This window comes from Hemiscyllium ocellatum, chromosome 1, assembly GCF_020745735.1.
Source record: "Hemiscyllium ocellatum isolate sHemOce1 chromosome 1, sHemOce1.pat.X.cur, whole genome shotgun sequence".
Taxonomy (NCBI): Eukaryota; Metazoa; Chordata; class Chondrichthyes; order Orectolobiformes; family Hemiscylliidae; genus Hemiscyllium; species Hemiscyllium ocellatum.
In genome coordinates this window covers 147,080,866-147,103,723 of record NC_083401.1, presented here as the reverse complement: position 1 = coordinate 147,103,723, position 22,858 = coordinate 147,080,866, and the positions used below count along the sequence as shown (strand labels likewise).

The 22,858-nt window shown below is 41.7% G+C and overlaps 1 protein-coding gene across 1 annotated transcript in view; it reads right to left on the bottom strand.

The window, feature by feature from the left end:
- Nucleotides 1-22,858, bottom strand: part of slc2a9l2 (solute carrier family 2 member 9, like 2) — a 390,861-nt gene that overhangs the window by 277,945 nt on the left and 90,058 nt on the right. The window contains exons 3-5 of the mRNA XM_060829178.1: nucleotides 20,778-20,938; nucleotides 7,779-7,903; nucleotides 35-180 (exon numbers count right to left, since the gene is read on the bottom strand). Of these exons, the coding sequence (XP_060685161.1) occupies nucleotides 35-180; nucleotides 7,779-7,903; nucleotides 20,778-20,938 (432 nt within the window). The remainder of the gene's footprint in view (nucleotides 1-34; nucleotides 181-7,778; nucleotides 7,904-20,777; nucleotides 20,939-22,858) is intronic.

Genomic DNA, 22,858 nt, shown 5'->3' with positions numbered 1-22,858 from the left:
GCAATGTTGTAATTGAGAAGTCAAGTTCACAAACCTTGCCAAGTATCTCTGGAAGTCCCAAGATCTGACCAACAAAGACACCAACACAGATGAAAATGGATGTGATCTGCCCTAGGGAGCCACGGATTTGCTTCGGTGAGATTTCACCCAAGTACATAGGAAGGGCACTGAGGGCAATGCCTGCAGAGAAGGCAGAACTTCAACATCAGATACCTAATATCGTGTGTCACATCACTGCCAAAATGAAAACAGTTAAACACAGCAGCAAGCGTTATCTGTAAAACAGTGTGCTGATTTGGGTCTGTCTGATTGCCTGCACTAACACAATATTGGATTGCTAGAAATAAACGCATGCTGAGAAAAGGCAATTTTCAGAAAATAGTTTTATCTCAGCAGAATACTTCACTAAATTACATTTCTCTACATTTTTAAAACACGTGCTTGTCAACAGAATATCTCAAATACTTGTGCAATGCCACATAAAGATATTAAGTTCCAAAAAAAAGGTTAGAAATATAAGCAAGTATGGAAGGATACTGGATCTTCTGTGGCTGATTATCTGGAATATTCTACTATCACACAAATACAGCTTGTTCAGCCCAGTAGATTTATGGTCCACGCAAACATTTCATCACCCTTCTGATCAAATACCCATCAACATATCCTTCTAAAACAAGAGTTGAATATTGTCGATGCTGAAACCATGGATTTTTTTTAAAGTACTGCAAACAGGTGATGCAGCATTTGTGGAGTTAATGGATTGAAGCTATGGTTTAATGGCTGAATTGCGTTGAATGTTTGTTTTTTTTGTGGAGATTCTCACCGTATAGCTTAGCAAGGCTTTCATTGTATCTTTCCAAACTCACCTTATTAATTACTAGCCCCTGCCCCGTGGTGTCCCTCATGTCTGACTTTATTCTGATCTTCTCACGTGTCATTTCTGGAACAATTTGTCAGTTATCAGATATCTACCAAAAGATCAGCTGAGTGTGTGTCCTTGAGCACATGGTGCCCTTGCTGCAGCATTACAACGGTAGCTACATGTTCAGCATTGAACTATGGTAGTGTACTGTAAGTGGATCAGAGATGCACTATGAGGGTTCTTAGAGGCTGGCAAACATCAGATGCCACTGACTATAGAAGTGGGGTGCATGTAAACAGTGCCCATGGAGTATGCCCTGAAATTTAATGTGCAAGGTCCAATATGGAAGTCTGTTGGAGCAAGCAGTAAGGTGAATGAAACAGATTCCTGCCTTGGTTTCCATGGCAAGTGCTCCTGATGTTGAGTTTATTTGCCAAGTTTGGTCAACTAGGAAGCTGAACATTAATGAGTACAATTGTGGCATTACTAAGGCATTTAACAAGATATAATCCCCCTTAAATGGCAACTCATCATTGACCACTCAAAACATCATTGTGAAAAGCATAAAAGCTGGAACACCAAGCCTGTCTTCCTATTCAATTCTGTCACACATCCTGCCACAGTCCATGTCACTCATACAGTTGTCAGATTCTGCCCAATGTTTCAGATAAATGACTGAGAGGTGGGGAGTCACTTTCATTCAAAAGACTGCATCTCTGATAGGGTAGCATCCCCTCCCTACTGCACTGGAGCATTGCCTGGGGTTATGTGTTTGAATCCCGGAATGGGGATTTCAATCCCTAACTTCAGACTCAGTCACAAGACTGCTAATATAAGGCTGACATAAGGTTGTAAGGTTCGTAATTCTGAGCAATATTCTTTGCCATATTCTTTCAGAAGTGTCCTTTAAATATTTTTCTGCAATATTGCATGCTTTGGCAACTTCCTTACCTTATCGCTTCCCTGCCTTTCTTTTCCATTACACAATGACTTCAAAAGCCCATATGAGTACTGGCAGCATATCCTTCTTTAAAGCTGCATAACCCAGAAACCACACCTACAGTCATTATTTATCACAGGGTCTGCTCATTCATCACTTATTTTTAAACTCTTCCCAATCGAAGAAGAATCAACCAGCGTGAAAAATGTCTAGCTTAGACCAGAAGTTACTTCACCTTGCTTTACATTCCTCTTGCATATGTTAATCAAAATGAAATTAGAATAATGTGGACTTGCTATAAAACATAGAACATATAGAACATAGAAAAATACAGCGCAGTACAGGCCCTTCGGCCCTCGATGTTGCGCCAACCAAAGCCTACCTAACCTACACTAGCCCAATAACCTCCATATGCCTATCCAATGCCCGCTTAAATGACCATAAAGAGGGAAAATCCACCACTGCTACTGGCAGGGCATTCCATGAACTCACAACCCGCTGAGTAAAGAAGTCTCTGTAATCTACGGTTTCTTAGAGAGTGAGATTTTCTTGGGTCAGGCTGCAATTTCTGTTGGGAGAAAGTGAGGACTGCAGATGCTTGAGATTCAGAGTCGGAAAGGACCTTGGATCTGCTATACTTTCTCCAGCGCCACGCTTTTCACCTCCGCAATTTCTGTTTCTCCCATTGCTCAGTTGATTAGTGCAGTCAGGCACAGCCCCAGGAGAAACTTCCACTCATGTGACAACTTGCCACTCTTTTTTTTCTGTAAAAACTCAGCTGAAAATAATGGGGGATGTCCCAGCAGTAGCAGTCTGATAGGTAAGAAAAGACAGAATTGGTAGCAAGGGGCTCTAAGAGGCAGCTCACTTCACTGTCAATTAACAAGAGCCCTCTTGGTGTCCAGTCAATTGACTGAAAATGCCAGAACAGATAATTAATGAAAATCCAACTAGAAAGCTGAGGCCTTGAGTCTCCAGATGGTTATTCTCTATCAATTTGTAATGGCACCAATCATAAAGTAATGAAGGTTTCATGTGTTTAAATATTCCAAAACAAATCTGAATTGCTAAATAGGCAGCTGCAGCCATAATGCAAATGAGAGCGGAGGATGTCTGTCCAGGCTGCTCTGATAGGGTCAGAACTAGGGGCAGGGAGAAAACATTTCTGTGTCTTGTTGAACTGAGGAAATACAGTTCATTTGTGATTTTTGGTATTCAAACTAACTGGAAAAGTTAATGTTTGCAATGCTTGGAGTCTGGAAACCATCAAAACTGAGTGTATTCTTGTGATATTACCAAAGCAGTCAGATTCCAGACAGGAACCTAGCTTGACACTTAATGGTTTTAGTTAATTTGACTTTGACAAGGTGGTTTCTAACTGTAACATAATGCTGCAACTGTTAACTTAACCATAAAATGAAAGCTCAGGATAAAATAAATGAAAAACAAAATGTAAAATAATTCAAAGTACATACTAAAAATACAATTTAAAAGGTTCTAAACATGTAGTAAACGTATAATCACATAAATTCCAAAATATTCTGTTACAAATTGAAAAAAAGAGACAAAGTAGCATATGTTCCCAGAATATCAATCACAGCACATTCTCCTCGTGTCTGTGTGGGTTTCCTCCAGGTGCTCCGGTTTCCTCCCACAATCCAAAGATGTGCAGGTCAGGTGAATTGGTCATGCTAAATTGCCCATTGTGATAGGTGCATTAGTAGGGGAATGGGTCATGGGTGGGTTACTCTTCGAAGGGTCGGTGTGGACTTGTTGGGCCGAAGGGCCTATTTCCACACTGTAGGGAATCAGTGTCCCTATACTTAACACCTCAGTATGTTTAAGTCGTGTGCCTTCGACTTTGAGACTGGAACTACAGATAGCTTCTTCCAGGAACTGCCACATTCCTGCTTAAATACAGTCAGCTTCTTCAGGGCTTTATCCCACTACTTCTGGTCAATGACTAACAATAACTCTTCACTTGTTCACTGTATTTGTTTTCCATCTGAGGAACACCTTTCTGCACAGCTATTATATTCCAAAGATTTCACGAAACTGCCCCACTCAAAGTCAGATTGTTCTCTCTCTCTCAGACCTCGGTGCAGATGGGAGTTGCTCATCTCCCTGACAACGAATTATCATATGCTACAAAGTTACCAAAGAAAACAGCCAAGGTAGCAAAGAGGCTCATAGACTGATACAGCTCAGAAGGAAGTGGGTACTGCAGATGCTGGAGGTACATCAGGTCAGACGGCATCCGAGGAGTAGAAAAATTGATGTTTCGGGTAAAAGCCTGATGTTGCCTGTCATGCTGTGCTTTCCAGCACCACTCTAATCTTGACAGCTCAGAAGGAGGCCATTTGGCCCATTAAACCTGATCTAGATTTTTGAAGGAGCTATCTAATTAATCTTAGACCCTTATAGCTTAGACCCTGTAGCTCTGATTTCTTTTTTGTTTTTCAAGTATTTCTCAAAAATCCTTTTGCAAGAAATTGTTCTGCTTCCCTAACCTTTCTAGATCAAATCTTTTTCTGTAACTTCTGTTTCGTAATGCCATCTCTCATTTTGTTACTATTACCTGTACCGCCTGATGACCAATTGTTCTGCCAATGAAAATGCTTTTCCTTATTTACCCTATCAAAGCTGTTAATTATTTCAATCACCTCCCTGAAGCTGATGCTGAAATTATTACAGCATGCAAATAAACAATACAAACAGGAGGCTGCGGAAGAATCTCAAACACTGACAAGTCACTCTCAGAAGTACTTTACATCTGCTTATATTATGATATAATTGTACAACAATTTGTAGAATCATTGGGAAAGCTACTGGACAGTTATTTTATTGCACTTGTGACTGAATGTATCCCTGTCAGCTTACACTTATTATATTTCGGATCACAGATTCAATTTCCCAAACTTCATTTTTTGCAGCACTCTGTTGACTGCCATTGCTCGATTCAATCTTCAGGAGTGATACAAGGTGGCATCATCCATCATCCTGGAGTCTTCAGAGACGTGATACCTATACCAAGACCAACTAAATGAAAATCCATTTGCTCTATCACTAACCTACATAATCCACATCTTCTGCCGATCTGATATCTATTTCATTGTGTCAATTTGTTGGATTTTGAGTTAAGTCTGAATCTAGCTTATGATTAGAAATTGGAAATTATATTTAAAATGGGAAAAAACGAGAAGCTAAAGGATAAGAGTGTGCTGAACTCCTTACATGAGAAGGGAACCAAAACACAGCCACTGCGATTTAAAAGGTAGTAAATAAAAACCAAAAGGAAAGACAGTGCCTGGCAAAATTAAGCGTGGCATTTTTCAACAGGAGCTCTGTAAAATAAGTATTTGGACCACTATCACAGTCCCAGCTGTCTGTATGAAATAGGAGAGGTCTTACAAGAGAACCTTACTGTGGAAACCTTGGATTGTTTATACTGTAATTATCATCTAAATTGAAAGATGGTATTAATGTCTTAAATTCAAACTCTGAGTCTATTATCTAATGTCTCATTCAGAATATTTACTTTGCTTAAATGCTTTTTCATTAGGGGCTTATTAATGTTATATTAAGCATTCCAAATTTTGATAATATAATGCCATTCACAGGAAAAGGTCAATGATTGAGACGTCATAGCTTCATGTTAAATGAAAACTGCATCTAGTTATTAGAAAGGACCCAGGGACATTATATGGAGTCAGCAAACAATGACATCAGATTATCTATGGATGCAACATACATTGGAAGCAGAGTGATTACTCCGAATACAGAAAATGCATTAAAGTTTCAAAAAGAACTCTTTGAAAAAAATGTTGTCCATGGTATAGCCTCACCTGGTTGGAAGACAGAGGACAGGCCTTACAAGAGAAACTTCCAGTTCATGCCCTAGATTTCTAATCATCATCTAAAATACAAGATGGCAAAGCAGCTGGTCGCAATAGGCTGCAGAAGTGTCAGCGCCTGTGAATCTGATACCACTGTATTCCATGAGCAGTGACATCAGCATCTCTGCATGCACAGACAACATCCACCACGGCCACCAAATCAGACGGGGTTGAGATGGACTCTAAAAACATCTATATGTAAAATGGAAATGTTTGGCTCAACGGAACATGGATCCATTTTAAGCAGAGTCAACTGAATTTATCATGGGAAATAGAGAAATGGCAGAGAAACTAAAGAATATTTTTATGTCAGTTTTCACTGAAGAAAATGCAAGAAATCTCCCAAAATGAGCAATTTAAGTGACAGGGGGGAATTGATATAAGTAAACAAGTTGTCCTGGAGAAATGAATGGGGCTGAAACTTATTTAGTCCCTGGGACCTGATGTTCTACCTCCCAGAGTGTTGAAGGAGATGAATATAGAGGTAATAGATGCATTGGTAGTCATGTTTCAAAATTCCTTAGATTCTGGACTGATTCCTATAGATTGGAAGCTTGCAAATATCACCCTACTATTTATGAAGGGAGCAAGTGAGAAAACAATGTACTAAAGACATATCATCTGTATATACAGATGTATATCTGTATAATACAGAAATATTATAGAATCTATTATAAAATATGTGATAAATAGATATCTTGAATAATAATTACTAATTGGGCTTGGTCAATATGGACTTACAAATGGTCAATTGTGTTTGACAAACTTGAAGAGTTTTTAAGATGTTACCAAGAAAAATGTTGAATGGAAGTGAATGAACATAGTAGTCTTGAATTTTCAGAAGGCGTTTGATATATTTTTAAGATCCTCCACAGGATATTGGTTAGAAAAATTAAAGCACATGGGCTCAGATGTAATGGACTGTCATGATTAATGATTAGCTAACAGAGAGAAAACAGAGAGCAGGAATAACTGGATCATTCTCACATTGGCAAGCTCTGACTAATGGAATACTACAAGGATTGTACTTCCGCACCAGTTGTTCGTGGTATATATCAATGATTTGGAGGTGGGCAAGAAATGTAATATTTCCAAACTTACAGATGGTGCAAAGCTAAACAAGAATGTATGCTGTGAAGAAGATATACAATTATTTCAAGAGGATTTGCACAGGCTTAGTAAGTGGGTGAGTACATAGCAGATAGAGTACAATGTGTACAAATGTAAATTTATGCACTTTGGTAGGAAGAACGGATGTACAGGGTATTTTTTTAAAAGATAAGATATTGAAAAGTTAAGTGTACAAATGGACTTGGGTGCCCTGGGCGATAAGTCTCTGAAGGCTAACTTTCAGATGCAGCAAGCTATTCAGAAAGCTAATGGAATGCTAGCTTTCATTGTAAGAGGATTTGGATACAGGAGGGATGAGGTCTTGCTTCAGTTGTATCCGAGCTTGGTTAGACCACACATGGAATACTGATGTTAGAATACAGCCCTTTCCTGATGAAGGGCTTATGCCCAAAATGTCAATTCTCCTGCTCCTCGGATGTTGCCTGACCTGCTGTGCTTTTCCAGCACCACACTCTCGACTCTGATCTCCAGCACCTGCACTCCTCACTTTCTCCTGATGTCAGAATAGGGTGTATTTTAGAGGAAATCAGAAGGGTTAGAAGATTAATTTGATAACTGGTTCTAAAACTCCACATATTGAAAGATTTTTGTTTATAATTTAGCAAGATAGCTTATTGTTATCAAAATCCAATTTTGCAGAGATAAATTCGGTTTAACCTGTGTTCTGAAAATAGTTTCAAGTTTCTGGTAGCTATCATTTCATTACTTTTGAGTGAAGTGCTGCACGGATGTGCACTGTTCATTTCAACAGAGCAGACTGGCATATATTCTTCATCAGATGTACATTCCAGTATATCTAATATTCCATCAGTCACCAGTCGTAAGCATCTCAGGCACCTGAGAAAAGACCTGAAAATGCTCCGTTTCCTGGGGATTCAGAAACAAACACACTTCTGCAACTCAAGACTTAACAAAACAGATCAACTCAATAGGACTGAAATATTCCCACCTCCATTCACTCCAATAATAAAACGCCCCACAATCAGCATTTCGAAGAAGCCAGCAGTTTCACTTAAGGACATCAATAAAGCAGCAAGGATTGCGAATCCATTATTTAAGAGAAGTGTGCCTTTCCTAGAAGCAAACAACACAGAGCTTTCAACCAAAGTAATTGCCTTCAGAAAATTATACAGCTAAGATTCCACAGACATTCTTAAATTTTGTATCTTGTTTACTCAGTATCTGAGTAATGTAACATTTCAAATTGGTGTATTCAACAGCCACTGTTAGTGCTGAGTAACTGAGTTACTGTACTGTTAGTAGCTGAGTTAATTTTAAAAAAAACTTTTCAAATTCTCCTTATTTTTGCATAGGAAGGAAACAAGCAAACAAACATTCTTATTAAATGCTACAAAATACCAATAAAGTTTACTAAACACACAAAAAAAACTAGGGAATTAATCCAGCAGATTTTCATTACCAAAAATAACATACACCACTGCTGCATATTAACAAATGTGGTACAAGTTTACAAATGAGGTTTTATAGAATCAAACTGAAAAGCTGTAGGGTTGCTGATGTACATTCTCAATTTGACCTGGGGTTGTTGATTCATCTCTACTGCAGGAATGTTGAGAATTATCCCATAGTGGTGTTACAATTTCTATGGAGATCCATGAACTAAAAGAACCAAATTTATCCAATGACCCTCACATTTATAGCTTGAATATTGTTGAAAAAGATACCTGTGACCAAAGCTTTACATCTTGTGCTCTGCAGGATAAACTCACAGAAATCAAATTTCAAATAACCACAACAATTTACACTATGGGAGAAAAGGACACTGACTGGTTGGCAAGTCAACTCCGATAGGGATCAATAGGTTCCGCAATCTCCTGGGAAACTCAAAAAGGTACCAGGCTTGAACATGTTCCTTTTTGTTTGTACAGCACAGGTTCCTTCCGTAAAAACTGTCTTTTCATTTCTCTATTTTTGATTGTGGACCAAAATGGGAATGAACTGTTTTTAAAACCAAGGATTATTGTAGGATTGCAGCACTTTCTAAAAACAAGTAGCTGGACACTCATTGTTTACAGAGCTGTTTGTTCAAGCAATAGTGCAAACTTAGCTTGTAGTTGAGCTGGACCCATGGTGTGTGTACAAATGGAAATTTGGCGAGCAAGAAATAGCTGATTGATCTGTGAGCCAATGACTGGTTATCGATAACAAAGGCCTTCTACCTGCCAACAACTATCCAAATACCTGAACAGCTTGGGAAGTGTGCTAAACGATCAGATCTCTAGAGGAGAAGGAACTGTTTTTGCTCTGCAGTAAAAAAAATAGCCAATTTATTTCCCTTTCTCAATGCTGTAAGCTATGCCTTTTAATTGATGAATCAAAGACCTTTATAAATGTGAACCAGACATCCTGCATGTCAAATAAAGGCAACTGGAGAAGGAAGACAAAGCAGCAGTGTTCACCTCAGCAAACCCGAGAAGAGGGACCACTGAACTGCCTTCTTCATCTTTTCCTCCACCTGTAACACCAATGTTATTTTTATTGTCTCTGTCTGGCTGTATGTTTGTGTAGGGAGAGTTAAGAATGGTGTTAGACTTTTATCTGGTAGTCATGATTCATAATTGTTTACCTGTAGTTCAAAACAATTTATTTGTAATTGCTAAGTCCAAAGACTTTGACCATGGGTCTAAAAGACAGAAAAATTGGAGAATTCGGTGAACTTTGATAAAATCTTTAACTTTTGTCAGGACTCTGGGAATATTGGGGCTTCATTTCCAATGTGCTATCTCAGTGAGGGCTAACTTCTAGATATCATAAATGTTTATCTTAAATTGATTATTAGTATCACTACTAACATACTCAAGAGCTGCCCAAATCCAGAATCACATCTAACAGCAAATGTACTGTTTTGAATTTTTGACTGGTTTAATATGTCCTAATCTACCTTTACCAACAACTGAAGGAACATGTTGAGTCAGCTAAATAACACATTCCATGTGCCTGCATTGCACTGGCACTGAAATTAATATGTTGCATTGTTCAATTACGTGGTAGGCAGAGTGTCGTTTTGGATTATTGGCACTATTAATGGAAAACATAACTCATACAGCCACTGCATAGCAGCATGAAATGATTCACTTAACCTGTTGTTCAATTCTTTTTGCAATACTTAAGGCTGAACAATCCTCTAGTTCAAATTACATTGAGTTCTTGAGGATTTTTCACCACGAGACCGCGCAAGATTTCTCACCCCATCTTACCGAATACATCTCAATCGTTATTACACCACCTCATGGCATCTCTTATATCCAGTTACAACCCGTCTTATCATATGCCGTTCCCACAGCAACCTGCCACCCAATGGATATCTGCCAAAACACTGACATCTCTCGCACCCACACCATCTTTAAAAAGGTCTCTCTCCACCTGAATAAACATTGATGATGTGGTGTTGACTCTCACTGGCAAGATAATGGCACAGCAGCCACAAAGCCATACTGCCACAGTACATAGCATGTAATGCTGATACTCTCTTGCACATATAACCCCATTCCCTTACACTGGTCGTTCTTTAACCACCAAAACCATACACTTCACTGTCCTTAGCTCCATTCCATCCAAACTTTCTCTCTAGGTCAGTGCTACCTGTCCCCAATGCCCACTGGAGACCTACAGCTTACCACTGTCCAGTTGGGGAATGTCATGCAGAAGTGAGTAATCAGACAAACAAAGACAAATGGGAGCTTTTAATTACTGAAAGCAATAGGGAACCCAGACGAAGCCAACAGAGGCTGAACTTCACCCCTACAATGACAATGAGGTCATCATGACCCAGGATTATTATACTGTCTATGATCATCTGCTGCACCCAACATTCAACTGTTAGAAGCGACTGTCAATGAGATTCTGTCTGGCATGTAGCACCTGACCAAACTGAGCTCTGTCAAGGACATTGACAGCTTCCTCCTCCCCAGTGTCCTCACCCTCCTCCTCGGGAAACACTTTCCATTCGCCCAGTTCTTCAGTATCTGGGAATCACCTCATTGGCTGCTGTAGTGGAGAGCGCAGCTGCCAAGATAATAGGGCACACTCTGTCCAGACTGTCACAGCGGGTCATGCTTGTCACCTAGTAACCAGCTTTGTAAGGCATCTCAAGCCACAAATATACCCAGTACATGAGAATGCTCCACGATGTAGGAGTCATGGCAGCTCCCAGGGTAGAAGGCACACACCTCCATGCAGTGGTACCAGTGATCAAAGATCATCTGGTCATTATTGAAATGGAACTTCTTCCACAGTGTTATGATACTGCCCTCTCACCATGTGTATGCCATCAATGGGTCCCTCCGCATGGGAGAACCCAGCCATGTTCCTGAATCTGACAACCGTAAATGGGGAACCAAATGACCCTTGGTGTGATCTTGCACGGATGACATCAGTCACTGTCCTGATACATTTGTGGGAGCACGACTGAGTGATCCCACACAGGTAAACCCATCACTCCCTGGAAGGAGCAAGCAGCATGGAACTTCAGTGGGCAGTAACCTTTACAGCCAGCAGGAGGAGTGGGTTGGGGGGGTGTGGGGCGCGGCTCCCAGCCCTGCAGCCCTTGGTTCCTACTGCCGTATCCAGCATCGTTCTGTCTTAGTCTCACAGGACAAACCGAGCCAGTGACGTCAATGCATCTCACTTAACCCCTGAGGGCCCCCGGGATCATGAGCTTTCCCTGAGCTGGGTGGTCCTCTTCCTCAGTGCTGATCTCCTACCACTTCAGGGGTTGTTGTCGGCTTCTGTCCTTTTGGATCCATCTTCAATTTTTTGGAAAGGCAGCCGAAGTGACCCACATGTCATTAGCAGCAGGACCCATCACACTCAATGGAAAGGACCTAGATTTGAAACAGAGCAAAAGGGTTTCTTTGAATTCAGAACAGTTATTGATGGCATACCTTGAAGGCTGGACACACTTCCCCATGCAGTGAGACACGATGCACCCTGATAACCAGGGCCATGTCTCCATGATCCATCCAGCTTCAGGCTCAACATATGCTGCAACCTAGTAAAGCTGCTGAGCAGGCTGAGAGTAACTCAGTGTCATTGAGAAGGCAGTGTTCTGACACACTACCTATTCTGGACTCTCATCAAACACTCCGTGTCTCTCTGCATTCAGGACAGAACATTGTAACGGTAGAGGAGAAATCAATGGCGTGTGGCTCACACAGGACCGTTGGAAGTTTGGACAAGTGGTGGTTCCTCTTCAGCAAGCAATGTTGTTACTGATGAAACTTCCACATTGAAATTCCCAAGTTCAACTTACAATCACCACTGGCACATCGCAAATCAGCTTCTGACCCTTAAGTATCTTCATGCTGCATGTCCAGCAAATGGTCCATGAAATGGTTGCAGATTAAATGTAACTGCACTTTGCAAGTGGTTATTTTATGCAGTTGTAGCTGCCATATTGTCGCATCCAACAATTGTGGATCCTGTGCTTTTACCCATCAGTGACACTGACTCCAACCCTCCCTGGGTGTAACAACACGATGGCTGGAGGAGGAGCGCCTCATCTTCCGCCTGGGAACCCTCCAACCACAAGGAATGAACTCAGATTTCTCCAGTTTCCTCATTTCCCCTCCCCCCACCTTGTCTCAGTCGGTTCTCTCAACTCAGCACCGCCCTCCTAACCTGCAATCTTCTTCCTGACCTCTCCGCCCCCACCCCACTCCAGCCTATCACCCTCACCTTGACCTCCTTCCACCTATCACATCTCCATCGCCCCTGCCCCAAGTCTCTCCTCCCTACCTTTTATCTTAGCCTGCCTGGCACATTCTCCTCATTCCTGATGAAGGGCTCTGGCCCGAAACGTCGAATTTCCTGTTCCTTGGATGCTGCCTAACCTGCTGTGCTTTAACCAGCAACACATTTTCAGCTCTGATCTCCAGCATCTGCAGACCTCACTTTTTACTCTGTGGAGAGAAACCATAGTTAACAAAGAACAAAGAAATTTAAAGGCCCTTCAGACCTCCAAGACTGAGCCGATCAAAATGCACTGCCTAAACCTATCGCCCAATTCCTAAGCATCTGTGTCCCTCTACTCCCCACCTACTCATGCATTTGTCCAGACACATCTTAAATGAATCTACCATGCCTGTCTCCAATACCTCTGCTGGCAATGTGTTCCAGTCACACTCTGTGCAAAGTACTTGCCGTGTGTATCCCCATCACCGTGGGCGGCACGGTGACACAGTGGTTAGCACTGCTGCCTCACAGCGCCTGTAGACCCGGGTTCAATTCCCGACTCAGGCGACTGACTGTGTGGAGTTTGCACGTTCTCCCCGTGTCTGCGTGGGTTTCCTCCGGGTGCTCCGGTTTCCTCCCACAGTCACAAAGATGTGCGGGTCAGGTGAATTGGCCAAGCTAAGTTGCCCGTAGTGTTAGGTAAGGGGTAAATGTATGGGTGGGTTGCGCTTCGGCGGGTCGGTGTGGACTTGTTGGGCCAAAGGGCCTGTTTCCACACTGTAAGTCTAATCTAAACATTTAACCTCTCACCTTGAACGCATGACCTCTCATTATTAAATCCTTTGCCCTGGGAAAATGCTTATCTCTATCGAACCTATCTATACCCCTTCATGATTTTGTATACCTCAATCATGTCCCCCCCTCAATCTCCTTTTTTCTAATGAAAACAATCCTAACCTGCTCAACCCCTCTTCATAACTAGTACCTTCCAAACCAGGCAACATCCTCGTAAACTTTCTCTGCACCCTCTCCAAAACATCCACATCCTTTTGGTGACGTGGCGATCAGAACTGTTCACAGTATTCTAAAAGCAGTCGAATCAATGTCCTGTACAATTTTAACATGACCTGTCAGCTCTTACACTCAATACCCCATCCGCTGAAGGCAAGCATATCATATTGCCTGGATAGGTAGACCATACATCTCAAAGACTGACATGTTGCTTCAGTAAGGTCCTGACTGTAACCATCCAGCCTGTACTTGTTGAATGCAAAACTCAGTCTCCAACATAAGATATGATTCGACAATTGGACATTCGCCAAATAGTGCTGAATGTATTGAACATTACACTAACAGCCATCTTCAGAGTGTGGCACACTTGCAGACAGAACATATACGTACGCTGCGCCTGCTCCAATTTCACAGTAGAAGCAACAGCCATTCTCTGGATCATTGCCTTGACTAATCTGTTTAGTTTAAATTTAAACAATCTTGGTACTCATCATTTAACTGATGTGTTCTTCATGGCAGTAGCACTTTCCAAGCAGAGACTGATAGCCAAGTTCAGTACCCATTAGGATGGCCTCAAAGGGGATGTTGAGTTCATGTCACACTACAGGTGATCCCATACAAACAAAAACACACACACACACACACACACACACACACACACACACACACACACACACACACACACACACACACACACACACACTCCAACAGAAAAGGCTGCAGTAGTGAGTAGAGTGGGTTTTTTCATGTTTATATGTTTTTGGAGGTATGTCTCTTGATTAAACTTAAAATATAAGCCATAACTATTAATTTAGCCTGGAGCAGTGTTTTGTAGAGGAATACGACGGTGTTATTTTCTGGGTTTGTAGGTTGTGAAGGAGCAAAAATGGCCTTTAGTACAGTGATATGTACTTTTTGTCAGATGTGGGAGTTTAAAGAGAGTTTAAGGGTTACTGCAGATTATATCTGCCATATATGCTGTTGGATGCAAATGGATCAATTGGAGAGACGGTTAGAAGCAATGGGGAATTTGCAACAGCAACAGTATGTGATGGATGGCAGTTATAGGAAGAGGGGAAAGTCTCAGATACAGTCACATAGATGGGTTAACTCCAGGAAAGGTAAGAGAGGTCGGCACCGAAGACAGGAATCTTTTGTGGATATAACCATTTCAAACAGGTATGCTGCTTTGGAAAATGGAGGGGGTGATAGATTCGCAGGGGGGTGTAGCATGAACAGCCACGTTTCTGGTATTGAGACTGGCTTTAATGCAATGAGGGGTATGTTGGCTTTCAAGAGATCAATTGTGTTAGGGGATTCTGAAGTCCGAGGGACAGACAGACGTTTATGTTGCCAGAAACGAAAAAGCAGAATGGTGTGTTGTTTCCCTGGTGCCAGGATCAAGGATGTCTCAGAGAGGGTGCAGAATGTTCTCACGGGGGAGAGGGGCCAGCAAGAGGTCATTGTCCATATTGGAACCAACGATATAGGAAGAGAAAAGGTTGAGATTCTGAAGTGAGATTACAGAAAGTTAGGTAGAAACTTAAAAAGGAGGTCCTCAAGGGTAGTAATATCTCGATTACTCCCAGTGCTATGAGCTAGTGAGGGCAGGAATAGGAGGATAGAGCAGATGAATGCATGGCTGAGGAGCTTGTGTATGAGAGAAGATTCACATTTTTGGATCATTGGAATCTCTTTTGGGGTAGAAGTGACCTGTACAAGAAGGACAGATTGTACTTAAATTGGAAGGGGGCTAATATACTGGCAGGGAGATTTGCTGGAGCTGCTCTGGAGGATTTAAACTAGTAAGGTGGGGGGGGGGGGGGGGAGGTGGGACCCAGGGAGATAGTGAAGAAAGAGATCGATCTGAGACTGGTACAGTTGAGAACAGAAGTGAGTCAAACAGTCAGGGCAGGCAGGGAAAAGGTAGGACTAATAAATCAATCTGCAGTTATTTCAATGCAAGGGGCCTTAGAGGGAAGGCAGATGAACTCAGGCAACATGAGACTGGGATATCATAGCAATTACAGAAACATGGCTCAGGGATGGGCAGGACTGGCAGGAAGGATAGAAAGGTAGGCAAAAGAGGAGGGGAAGTGGTATTTTTGATAAAGATAGCATTACAGCTGTACTGAGGGAGTATATTCCTGGAAATACATCCAGGGAAGTTATTTTGGTGGAACTGAGAAATAAGAAAGGGATGATCATCTTATTGGATTGTATTGTATTATAGACCCCCTAATAGTCAGAGGGAAATTGAGAAAAACTTGTAAGGAGATCTCAGTTATGTGTAAGAATAATAGGGTGGTTATGGGAGGGGATTTTAACTTTCTGAACATAGACTGGGACTGCCATAGTGTTAAAGGTTTAGATGGAGACGAATTTGTTAAGTGTGGACAAGACAATTTTCTGATTCACTATGTGGATGTACCCACTAGAGAAGGTGCAAAACCTGACCTACTGTTGGGAAATAAGGCAGGGCAGGTGACTGAGTTGTCAGTGGGGAAGCACTTTGGGCCAGTGACCATAATTCTATTAGATTTAAAACAGTGATGGAAAAGGATAGGCCAGATCTAAAAGTTGAAGTTCTAAATTGGAGAAAGGCCAATTTTCACAAGCTGATTGTGGGCAGATGTTCACAGGTAAAGGGACGGCTGAAAAATGGGAAGCCTGCAGAAATGAGATAACGAGAATCCAGAAAAGGCTGGTAGGTTGAGGGAAGGCTGGATGACTAAAAAAATTGAGGGTTTGGTTAAGAAAAAGAAGGAAGCATATGGAAGGTATAGACAGGATAGATCGAGTGAATCCTTAGAAGAGTAAAAAGGAAGTAGGAATATTCCTAAGAGGGAAATCAGGAGGGCAAAAAGGGGACATGAGATAGCTTTGGCAAATAGAATTAAGGAGAATCCAAAGGGTTTTTATAAATACATTAAGGACAAAAGGGTAACCAGGGAGAGAATAGAGCCCTTCAAAGATCAGCAAGGCGGCCTTTGTGTGGAGCCACAGAAAAAGGGGAAGATACTAAATGAGTATTTTGCATCAGTGTTTACTGTGGAAAAGGATATGGAAGATATAGACTGTAGGGAAATAGATGGTGACATCTTGCAAAATGTCCAGATTACAGAGGAGAAGTGCTGGAAGTCTTGAAATGGGTAAAGGTGAATACATTCCCAGAACCTGATCAGGTGTACCCAAGAACTCTGTGGGAAGCTAGAAAAGTGATTACTGGGCCTCTTGCTATTTGTATCATCGATAGTCACAGGTGAGGTGCCGGAAGACTGGAAGTTGGCAAATGTAGTGCCACTGTTTGAGAAGGGCGGTCAGGACAAGCCAGGGAACTATAGACCGGTGAGCCTGACCTCGGTGGTGGGTAAGTTGTTGGAGGGAATCCTGAGGGACAGGATGTACATGTATTTGGAAAGGCAAGGACTGATTAGGGATAGTCAACATGGCTTTGTGCATTGGAAATCATGTCTCACAAACTTGATTGAATTTTTTGAAGCAGTAACAAAGAGAATTGATAAGGGCAGAGCGATAGATGTGATCTATATGGACTTCAGTAAGGCGTTTGACAAGGTTACCCATGGGAGACTGATTAGCAAGGTTACATCTCATGGAATATAGGGAAAACTAGCCATTGGGATACAGAACTGGCTCAAAGATAGAAGACAGAGGGTGGTGGTGGAGGGTTGTTTTTCCGACTGGAGGCCTGTGACCAGTGGAATGCCACAAGGATCGGTGCTGGGTCCTCTACTTTTTGTCATTTACATAAATGATTTGGATGCGTGCATAAGTGATACAGTTAGTAAGTTTGCAGGTGACACCAAAATTGGAGGTGTAGTGGACAGTGAAGAGGGTTACCTCAGATTACAATAGGATCTGGGCCAGATGGGCCAATGAGCTGAGAAGTGGCAGATGGAGTTTAATTCAGATAAATGCGAGGTGCTGCATTTTGGGAAAGCAAATCTTATCAGGACTTATACAAGTAATGGAGAGTGTTGCTGAACAAAGAGATCTTGGATTGCAGTTTCATACCTCCTTGAAAGTGAAGTCGCGAATAGATAGAATAGTGAAGAAGGCATTTAGTATGCTTTCTTTAACTGGTCAGAGTATTGAGTACAGGAGTTGGGAGGTCATGTTGCAACTGTACAGACATTGGTTAGGCCACTGTTGTAATATTGTGTGCAATTATGGTCTCCTTCCTATCGGAAAGATGTTGTGAAACTTGAAAGGATTCAGAAACGATTTACAAGGATGTTGCCAGGGTTGGAGGATTTGAGCTGTAGGGAGATGCTGAAGAGGATGGGGCTGTTTTCCCTGGTGCATCAGAGGCTGAGGTGTGACCTTATAGAGGTTTACAAAATTATAAGGGGCATGGATAGGGTAAAAAGGCAAAGTCTTTTCCCTGGGGTCAGGGAGTCCAGAACTAGAGGGCATATGTTTAGGGTGAGAGGGGAATGATATAAAAGAGACCTAAGGTGCAACATTTTCACACAGAGAGTGGTATGGGTATGGCATAAGCTGCCAGACGATGTGGTGGAAGCTGGTACAATTGCAACATTTAAGAGGCATTTTGATGGGTATAGGAATAGGAAGGGTTTGGAGGGATATGGGCTGGGTGCTGGCAGTTGGGACTAGATTGTGTTGGGATATCCGGTAGGCATGGACGGGATGGACCGAAGGGTCTGTTTTCATGCTATATATCTCCATGACTCCGGGACTCTACACACACACTCCTACACGCATACACGTATACACACACACACACACACACACACACACACACACACACACACACACACACACACATTCCCACTGACATACACACTCACGCAGACCCTCTCTCATACACTCCCACACTCACAGACGCATGCTCTCACAGACTTATACCCCTTTACACTCACACACATACACACACTCTCTCACAGACACCCATAACTTCTCCCCCTCCCCAACACACACACGCACACATAAGTTTGTGGGTGAATCTGTACTTGCAGAATTACATTTTACTTTGCTCAAAAACTGCATGAATCCACGTAAGATTCTGTGAATCTGTTTTTTAGATTAGAGTCAGTCTGAGCATTGTGGCACAGACAGTCTCACACAGGGAAACCCGCACCTTCAATATATTATCTGGGCCAACATGACTCCAATTGTTAAAGTTCACTTGACAATGTAACGTTTTAAAAAGTTCTGCAATTTACATATGAAAGAACTGAAACCAACATGGTTACTCTAACAGACGAGATACTTAACAAACAATTAGGCCTATATCCCTCCGAACCTTTATTGTTCATGTACTTTTCTAATGATATTTAGAAAAGGAAACAAGTTAAATATGGCCATGATCTTTACATCTGTTTTACATCAGCTTGTTCAGCAGAAATAACAATTTAATTCAACATTAAGCACTTCGTCCCCTTTATTCTGCATGGCTAAATGCTTTCATTGTATTCAGATTAGATTACTTACAGTGTGGAAACAGGCCCTTTGGCCCAACAAGTCCACACTGACCCTCCAAAGAGCAACCCACCCAGACCCATTCCCCTCCTTTTACCCCTTCACCAAACACTACGGGCAATTTAGCATGGTCAATTCACCTAACCTGCACATCTTTGGACTGTGGGAGGAAACCGGAGCACCCAGAGGGTGCCCACACAGATACAGGGAGAATGTGCAAACTCCACACAGACAGTTACCTGAGGCAGGAATTGAACCCGGGTACCTGGCGCTGTGAGGCGGCAGTGCTAACCACTGAGCCACTGTGCCATCCATTTACAGTGAGGACACAGTACCATGCCCACATTCACCACTTCCTCTGGAAGTTCCTTTCACCCAGGAACCACACTGTGTAAAAATAAAATTATCCCCATTTCTTTTGTAAATCTTCCTCCTCTCACCATAAAAATATGCTTCACTTGTTTCTGATACAGTATAAAATGTTTCTTCTGCTTTACGTCGGTATTTGTGTGAATGTTCTGATGAGTGCAAGATAAAAAGCTGTGACAGAATGTATCTTTTGTCAGCAAATCTCAAATTTTGTGCTATTAAAAGATGAAAATAATATGCCAATTGCAACATTTAAAAGGCATTTGGATGGGTATATGAATAGGAAGGATTTGGAGGGATAGGGCCAGGTTCTGGCAGATGGGGTTGGGATATCTGGTTGGCATGGACAAGTTGGACTGTGCTGTACATCTGTATGACTTTAAATAGATCCGTTGGTGTCCCAGAATGAAGTGGTGGGCCATCTGATTAGCCAACAGCTTTGGGCAACCTGGCTATCCAGAGTCAAGGTCTGTGATGGTGATTGGGGTTGGGGAAGTGAAGGTGGGATGGGAGATACTCACCCTGTCATCTGTCAGCTCTTACTAAACTATTTTGTGGGCAATTGAGTGAGTTCTCTTGCCAATTGACGTGCAACCTAATGTATTCACTCCCTTATAATGTCATAGAGTTTTACAAAAATAAACCCTTCAGTCCAACTCGTCCACATTGACCAGATAACCTACATTAATCTAATCCCATAGCCTACATTTGGCCCATATTCCCCTAAATCCTTCCTATTCATGTACTCATGTCTTTTAAATGTTGTCATTGTACCAGCCTGCACTACCACATCAGGCAGCTCATTCCATACACACACCATCCTCTGCATGAAAAGGTTGCCCCTTAGGTCCCTTTTATATCTTTCCCCGTCACCTTAAACCTACGTCCTCTTGTTTTGGACTCCCCTACCCTGGGAAAGAGTCCTTGGCTATTCATCCTGTTCATATCCCTCATGATATTTAAAAAAAGAATAATTATGACCTTGACCTTAACATCTGTTTTACATCAGCTTGTTCAGTAGCAATTACGACTGAATTTAACATTAAGCACTTAGTCCCCTTTATTCCACATGGCTAAATGGTTTCATTGTTATTTACAGTGAGGACACAGTACCATTAAAGATCAGAAAATATCAGTGATTTCTAATTATCCAATCTGCAAAAACTGCACACAGCCCACCCTTTGAAGAAGCATGGTCACACAGGCAGCAGGTTCGGGATTTTAGTGTCAAACTGTCACCCGTGGATTCCCAGAGTTATCATCAGTTGTATGTCGTGATGATAGTGAATGGCAGCAATGTTTTCATTCTCCAGCTGCAATATCCAGGCTGTTACAATAAATACCACAAACTTGTAACAAATAAACAAGCATTAAGAATCATCAGTTTTAGTTCTTCTTTGTAGGAACATACCTGCCCAAGTGTTTCACAAACGGGGTGACAATAAATGCACCAACCAGACCACCAATGGCACAAATGGAAACAATTATTGACCAGAGAAGTGTCAGCGATTTGGTCTCAATGGCTGTTCCAAATCGCCTGGTCCATGATTCATTGCAAAAGGCTTTAACGTACTGAAAAGAAAAAATAAATTTGTGTCAGTACCAAGATAGCAAGAAACAAACCAAATCTCAAAGAACTGAAATGATGGATTGACCTAGAAAATAGAAAAAAAAATCCATAAATATTAAATACGTTGCATGAAAAGGTCTGCCTCTTGATGATAATAGATATGTAAAATAGAATTCAAAATAATGACAATATGCTTTTCTCATTTGTTCTACCTGCATCATTCACAGCAAATTCTTCTGTCAGGATTGTCTATGGCCAGTTGCTAAAGGATGCCTTTTTCCAGCCTGAAATAATTGTCCTTTTGATGGTGCCTTTTTTTCTCATCCCGTGGAGAAAGACTTGACCTTAAATCCGACCTTCTGCACAAGAGCCACAGGAGCTGGGGCAAGGGATGGTGGTGGCAAGTGTTTTTCTTTGGGGTGGGGAGGAGTTGGGAGGTGGTGTGGTTTGTGATTATAAGTCCATAGATCATTGTTCTATGTTAAAGATTCTTCAAGATCCAACAGGTCTGCATAACCAATTAAGCCCACAATTAATCTTTCACATGATATTATGCCATTATCATTATTTGGAGCTTGGTTATGACGTGGAAGTAATGGATTTTTGATTTTCAGTTCTGTGAAGGTTATTGATTCTCTTTGAAGGATCAGAAACTCTTTATTTAGCAATGAGTCAGACAGTATTTCTAAGAAATTGTGCATTAAGCTAAATCACTGGACAAGCTGCTAGTTAGATATTTGCTGTGATGTTCACTAAATTAAGTGTTTACAATCTACAGAAATAGAAACCAGATTTCAGAAATAGGTTCAGCTCAGAACGGAGCAAAACAGCAGGGAGCAGTTTCAAGATAGAAACAAGTCTTAAGCTGTTTTAACAGCCTCAGAGTTCGAGAAAAGTAGGTGTGTCAGACTGTCTATGTATCTCAAGCAGAGATGGAGGGAATAAAATCCAGTGAATCTGCAGAAAGTTGCCTAAAGGAAACATTTGCAACATCATGAAATGAGTAAAAAATTAAAGAGTAAAGGTAGGAATGTACTTCACTGGGGTTGAGTGTTTGTAAAAATATTGCTGGGAAAAAGGATTGAATTTATCTTTTTCATGAGAAAATCTTTCCAACTTGTCTTATACAGTTATATAATGCTTTTTCTCTTTTCTTTGAGGTGATGAACGCATATTATTGTTATGTTGTTTCAATCTACACATTTAGAATGAGAGCCCACTGCTGAATTTGTCCTGAGGTTATTCACAGCACAGCTTTGTCCTCTGAGTAGCCGTTGCAGAGGATTGTGGTTTATCACTGTGTCAAATTCACATCCATAAAGAGGTATTGGTGAAACTTTCTCACACCAAAGGTAACCACCAAACATTCCATCTCTATGTGAGCCTAACTGCATTCCTCATCAGCCAAACAATCCTGATTCTTGGGATCGTTGTGTGCCCACACCTTAGATGATGATAGCTGCTTCTTCTCTTCCCTAAAGGCTATATCTTGGCTAGGAGACTATTCCAAAGCTGACCCTATTTCCACCTCGGGACCCTACAACTACATGGCATCAACATCGACTTCACCATTTTCCAAATAGCTGCACCCCCAATCTCAATCCAGATCCAACATTCCAACTCAGCACCACCATCTCAATCTGACCAACCTGTCCATCTTCCTTCCCACCTCTCTGCTCCACCCTCTCCACCAACCTATCATAATCACCTCCTACCAGCATCCATCTATTGCCATCCTACCTACCTTCCCCCCACCCCACCCCAATTTATCTCTCAGTCCCCTTTCCCCTCCATATTCCTGATGAAGGGCTTATGCCTAAAACATTGACTCTCCTGATTCTCAGATGCTGCTTGACCTGTTGTGCTTTTTCCAGCGCTACACTTCTCAACTCTGACTTTCCAGCATCTGATATCCTCATTTT